General features: G+C 38.3%; 1 protein-coding gene across 2 annotated transcripts in view; it reads left to right on the forward strand.

Annotated features, from left to right (window-relative positions):
* The window catches only part of Prcp (prolylcarboxypeptidase), a 47,954-nt gene that overhangs the window by 37,523 nt on the left and 3,525 nt on the right, over positions 1-6,906 (forward strand). For both annotated transcript variants that reach the window (XM_031387392.1, XM_031387390.1), the window contains exons 6-8: positions 1,037-1,206; positions 3,481-3,645; positions 4,396-4,583. In XM_031387392.1, coding sequence (XP_031243252.1) covers positions 1,037-1,206; positions 3,481-3,645; positions 4,396-4,583 — 523 coding nt within the window. The remainder of the gene's footprint in view (positions 1-1,036; positions 1,207-3,480; positions 3,646-4,395; positions 4,584-6,906) is intronic.

The raw sequence follows: 6,906 nt of genomic DNA on the forward strand, positions 1-6,906 counted from the left end.
AGAAATCCGCCTGCCTCTGCCTCCCAAGTGCTGGGATTAAAGGCGTGAGCCACCACCACCCGGCTGTATTGGTTTTTATGTGTTTTGTATGTGCCTGTTAGTATATGGTATGTGTTTAAGCAATGTGTGTGTGTGTGTGTGTGTGTGTGTGTGTGTGTAGGTCAGAGGTTGACTTAGGGTTCCTTTCTTCTACCTTCCCTCCTTTTTTCTTTTTGACACACAGTCTCTCAGTGAACCTGCAGCTCATCAATAGAATAGATAGGCTAGTCTGCCAGTGACCTTCAGGGATCTGCTTATCTTTCTCCTCCTTACCTGAACTGGAGTCATAGGTACACACCGCTACTTCTGGGGTTTTATATGGGTTAATGGGAGTTCAAACTCAGGTCCTTCTGTTTGCATAGCAGATACTTTACCTACTGAGTGGTATCCATAGCCTAACACTGCCACATATTAAACACACACACACACACAAACACACACTAATTACATAGACACATATATTATATGTATAGGGAATCATACCAATCAAAATGTATGAATGAATAAATTTTTACAAAGTAAGTACTTAGTATTGGTAATATCCAGATCAAGAAAAGATAAAACTACCATCAACAAAAAAGGACAAAAAGACAAAAAGACCTCGTAAGCCCTCTGCTGCGGACTGCAGCACCTCTTCACACCTACACCACGACTCCCTGTTGAATCACAGGCTGATTTTCTGATTCTCGCATCTCAGCAATGACACTTGTATAGTATGTAGGATTTTGGTTTTGGTCTGCTGTCTTTTGTGCAATATTCTAGTTATTAAAAGTATCCATTTGTTTTATTTACTTGTAGTTTATGCATTCTTTTTTAGCATTTCCATACATTTCAACAGTATCTTAAACTGGGAAATAATGTTAATTTTGCTAAATTCTATGGCTTTATCTAATTGCCCTAAAATATTTTATTGAATATTGGATGTTTTCTATAATACCAAATGATGAATAAATGACTGCTTGACCTATACATTAGCAGTGTGTCCTTTTGTCTGCAGGCAGTGGTCTCCAGTGGCTCACGAACACTCTTCACCTATGTAGCCCCTTGACTTCTGAGACAATCTCAACTTTAAAAGGATGGATAGCTGAGACCTGGGTGAACCTGGCCATGGTGAACTACCCCTATGCATGCAACTTTTTGCAGCCTTTGCCTGCTTGGCCCATCAAGGTAACAAAAATGTCATTGTCATTTTCTTCTTCATCCTTCTCCTCCTCCTCTTCCTTCCTCTTCTTCTTTATAACATATTTTTCTCTTTTTTGATATGCATTCTCTGACTTTCAACATCAAAAAAATAAAATCCCAATTACATAGGGGCTCTGTAAAATTAATGATTATGGAATGGAATCCTGGGTTCTACAACTTTCTGATCATGTGAATTTTGGCATGTTAGCTATATCTTTTCACCTCAGTTTTCTCATTTGAGAAATGAAGACAAATCTCATCAACTACAGCGTTGTGGGAATAAGGAATAAGACCAATAGTTGGTGCTGATAGAATCACTACTATATGCCAAATTCTGAGTGTACTTTGCATATGTAATATATGCCATTTTGTGATGTATGTATCATGCCTAGAGCCATGTAATGCATTAACTAAGCTTAATAAATGGCAGCTTTTATCATAGTACTGAGCATAGTGCAGTGAGGTTTCATGGGTAGTAAGAGTGCTATAATCACAATGCTAGGGACACCGAGACAGGTGACTCCCCCCCACCCCAAGGCTTGAGAGCTATCAGGCAACAAAAAGTGAATGTTATCTTGACTTTTATCATAAAATGTTGATAAACATCTTGATGAATAGTTATAGAAATAATTTCTATAAATTTATGTTAAGCCCATCTAATCTATGGTGTAGTTGAACTCTGAGGTTTCTTTGGTATATTTAGTTTGGAGAACTTAACTAAAGATAAGCGGGGGAGAGAGGCTGGTGAGGTGGATAGGTGGTTAAGAATGCACACTGCTACATCAGACCACTTAAGATGTAGAAATAAATACACTTTGTCACCAATGACAAGAAAACCGAAGACGACAAGACAATTGTAGAATGAACTGTGACGTTGAAAATCCTTTACAGCTAAGTGCTGAAATGATGAGTAAGATAAAGGAGAGGAAGAGAAAGGAAGAAATGTAGGGAAAGTAAAGTCAAATAAAAGAATGGAAGATAAAGGAATGAAGAAAGTGTTACAGTGGGAATAGAAAAGAGCAGGATAAGCAAAGCAAGGGGGAAGAACAGTAAAAAGTTGCCCAATAACAAGAAAGTTAAAAAACAAAATTAAGTAAGTACAAGAAGAGAACTAAAATTATAAAAATTAGAATATTTTTTTAAAATTAAGTAAAATTCAGAATATACTGAAAATCAAGAGTATGGAAAGAGGGAAACACAGGGGCAAAGAAGTCAAGAGCCTAAGGAAAAGTAATAATATTACCCAAGAGTGAGATAAAGTGGATTATACAAGGAAGGAATAGCAAAACTGTAAGAATAAAGGGAAGCAATGATTGCACTGAGAATGAACAGAGGAAAAGCACAGAGGAAAAACAATAGAGAAAATGAAGGAGAATGAAAATTCAAAAACAAAAATGAGGAAAAAAAGATCAAATATTGGATGTTATGTGGTGAGATCCTGTTTTTCAAAGAGACAATAAAGCAGTGTATGGTGACTCATCTTTGCAATCCCAATCTAGGAATATGGAGACAGGTGACCCCTTAGTCTTGATGACTATCCTACTTCGTGAGTCCCAGGCAAGGAAATGAGATGCATAATACCTAAAGAATGACACCCAAGGTTGTTCTCTGGCCTACACATACACACGTTGACCCACATGCACGCACGAATACATATATACAAGCAAAATTTCATAAATTTTGCATTCTTATGAAAATATAGACCTTCACTCAGCAAAGGCTGAGTAAAGGCTTTGGTAAGCACCGAGGAGATGTTCTGAAATCTGATGTGTGCAGGACAGTGGTGCAGGCACTGAGATAAAAATAGGAACAGTGTAGTGAAGGGCAGAGGAGAAGGGAGGGGTTTAGTTCTCCCAGGCTGGGAAACACACACAGGCGATATTTGAGTTGTTATAGTGGGTGAATTGGTGAGCCATTTGTGGATTTAATTAGTGGGAAAAGAGATTTGAGGAAAGAGGGAAAGAGCGCAGTTGTGGGGAAGAATGGTTTACCTGGCCCCTGGAGCAAAGGCAGGGAAAAAGGAACCGGAATCCGTAGAGAGCGCTTTGCATAGCATGCAAATGACTGACTTATTTCCCTACCCTACAGAAAAAGTTAAAGGTTTTTCCTTTGAGAGAGGAAATTATTCTTCAGAAATAGAACTTTTTAAATGCCTTAAGATGTTTATCAGCATTTTAAGATAAGAATCGAGATAACCTCCTCTTTGTTACTAAACCCATTTTCTACTCATATCTGACTCTTCCCATGTTTATCTCTTAGGAGGTGTGCCAATATTTGAAAAATCCTAATGTATCTGATACAGTGCTGGTGCAGAATATTTTCCAAGCTCTGAATGTATATTATAATTATTCAGGCCAAGCAAAATGCCTGAATATTTCACAAACAAGTACAAGCAGTCTGGGCTCCATGGGCTGGAACTTTCAGGTGAGCACGGTGATTTCCCTGAGTTCAGTGCGCTCTTTCCTGATATATTGTACTGTAATAGGTTGCCTGGCATTTTCTACCTCACCTGCCTCCATGTCTGGCCAATGTAAAGTTGCTACATGACCCCCTCCTTCCTTCCTCCTTCATTCTTTCCTTCCTTCCTATATTTAATCATCAGCAAATATATAATGAATGGTTTTCATTGGTCATAATCTCTTATGTTTCAAAGATATAAAAATAAATAATTTATGTGACTATTACCATAAAATATAGCCTGTTGAGGGAGATAGAGTAACACTTTAGTAGGCCCTGACAGGTCCTGCAAAGGAAGCATCATATGGACACATGAAGAAAGGGGAGGCTAGCTTGACTCGGGGTCTCTTTTCCATCACCTGCACAGTAAGACTCTCAGGGTTTTCTTGAGGGCTAAATATGGTCAAAGATGTGAAAGAAGACTCTGCAAAAGAAAGGAAGGAAGGAAGGAAGGAAGGAAGGAAGGAAGGAAGGAAGGAAGGAAGGAGAGAGAAAACAGTACAGACGCTGTGACTTCTCAGCTGTGCCTTTCTAGGAGAAACACGGGGCTGAGTGGCAGGAAAGTTGGAGGTGGGGTGGGCTAGGGGGCTGAAGCTCCAATGCAAGTGCAGTCCCTAGCTGAGTGACCTTGACCCTGGCTGAATGGCCTTTCATAATTTTAATTTTCCTCTTTTTGCTTCATTTCCCCTTTGTTTCCCTTCCTGCTTTGCTTCTCAGGCCTGCACAGAAATGGTCATGCCCATTTGTAGTAATGGTATTGATGACATGTTTGAACCCTTTCTGTGGGACTTGGAGTCCTATTCCAATGACTGTTTTAACCAGTGGGGAGTGAGACCACGGCCTCATTGGATGATAACCATGTACGGTGGCAAAAACATCAGTTCACACTCAAACATCATTTTCAGGTGAGTTGGCTGGTTGATGGAGACACTTGCAGAATGGCTGAAAAAAAAAAAAACAGGACTAAAAAAGTGATAGGTACTAAAGAAACATTGAATACATTAGTGATGCTATGCCACTTTGCTATTGAGTGCCAGGCACAAGGTAGGTGTTCAGTAAACATTACACGAGGAGCTGACCTTGATAAATAATAAACAGCAGCTGGTAGAGCCCTGCTTTGGGGATTCTTTTCATTGCATGGTGGTTTCCTTGGGAGGATTTGTATTTTATAAAACCCAGAGATTATTTCATTAGTAGTGATTCTTATTTACATAGAGATTTAGAAGGGACCCCATAAAAAACTAACATCATTTCTCAAGCAAATTAATTATTGCCAGTGATTAAACGAGGCTGGATGTTGGAGATTTTACCCAGGTATCTGGAGTCTCTCAGGAAAACTGTATTTTATTTTATTTTTGTATTTCCCAATGACTGGTGTAGCTTTCACATGTCTGAACTGAGAGATTCAAGCCCAGGTGCATGCTGGGTCTCTCAGCAGCTCCAACAGTGTGCTCGTCAGCAGGTGCTTCAGGAGACCTTTTCAATCGGATGCACTTTGCTCCTGGCGGGGCTGCAGGGACTTTTTCGTTTTGCAAATAGTAGAGGGTTTCCTGTCTGAGTTGAGCTTATTAATTGGAATACAATCTATCTTCTGTGTGATTTCTATAAACATTTATCGTGTAGAGGGAAATTAAGACTTCTATTTGGCATGAAATAAATACAAACAAACAAAAACCTTCATCCACACGTGAGCACCTTTAGGTCTGCATAGCAGTGAAAAGAACAATGAACTAGGTCAGCAAATTCAAGTTTTATATACTTTCTATCTACATATAATATAAATATTATTACATTATTATAATATAATATAACATACAATATTATGTGTTAATAAACAGAATAATATAACAGTTTAAAATACATTATATTATATAAAATATAATAATTAATATATTTTGATTAACACAATACAATAATTTATATTAGTGTATTAGTTATAGCACATTTGTTTTGTTTTGTTTTTTTCGAGACAGGGTTTCTCTGTGTAGCCCTGGCTGTCCTGGAACTCACTCTGTAGACCAGGCTGCCTCCCAAGTGCTGGGATTAAAGGCGTGTGCCACCACTGCTCAGCTAGTTATAGCACATTAATTTATTATATAATACATATATGATACTATATTATGTTATTTATTATATATTATATATATTATTTTTATGTTATATATGTGTTTTTTAAATATATATATGCTTAACAAACAAAAAGGGGTAACTTTTTGAGATAGGTTAGACTCTTAGAGATGGGTTATATCATGCTTTATTAACTTTAAGTGTTTTGAATGCTAATGAACAAAAACCAACAGCTTCTGAGAGACATTGGATTATGGAATAAAACCTGCTGAACTAAATCAGCCTGTTTATATTAAGGCTGTCCTAACTTCAAAATGGAGGGAAAGGAATGTGTCATGTTAGGAGAGAGGTTTTGTCTTTGTTTCAACAGGGGAAGAAAAAGTGGATCCCTTCAAAATTAATAAAAATCAGAATTTACTGAAGGAGACCTCGTAAAGACCCTAACTACAGACAGCTTCCCAATAAATGTTTACCTAGCATTTTCCTTGTTCTTAGTTCTAGTTCCATGTTACTTGTAGTTTGAGTCCCACCCTGGCTCACATTGTCCATGAGTATCCTCATAGCTGCTCACTAATGGCTACATCCCGTGGAGACCTGCTCATCACAAGTCCTCCTTGACCCTCTGTCTTACCTCTTTTCTTCCTCCCTTGTGGTCTTCCTCCTACCTCTTTCTCCCTGGGACCCTTGGCTGGGATTGGAAGTTCAGCCTTCCTATCTCTTCTTCCTAGTCATAGACTGACCAGCTATTTATTTATCAATCAGAAGGTGATGGGGAAGAATGTTTACAAAACACTGAGGCAGGTGATACTTCATAAAAATATCAATAACAAAGTCCAGCCTATACTCAACTCTTTGCCAGTATAGAAGTCAGCATTTGAATAGTATAAAGACAACTCTTACACAGTGTACAAAATGTTATCCCTTCTAAGACCAATCCTAAGAATGAGTTATTTACTTTGTAGTTGTTGGTGAGGTTCTCTTGAGCCTTTAAACATTATTGGCTGTTGCCATTGCTCTTGGATATCCTCCAGAACATGATGAGAAAATACCACAACATTATTGAGTCATAGGATATGACAAAGTCAAGCTGTATATCTTAAAAGGGGGAATCAAATACCCACGGGAGGAGTTGCGGAGATTAACTATGGAGCAGAGACTGAA

The sequence above is a fragment of the Mastomys coucha genome, unplaced genomic scaffold, assembly GCF_008632895.1.
Source record: "Mastomys coucha isolate ucsf_1 unplaced genomic scaffold, UCSF_Mcou_1 pScaffold21, whole genome shotgun sequence".
NCBI classification, from domain to species: Eukaryota; Metazoa; Chordata; class Mammalia; order Rodentia; family Muridae; genus Mastomys; species Mastomys coucha.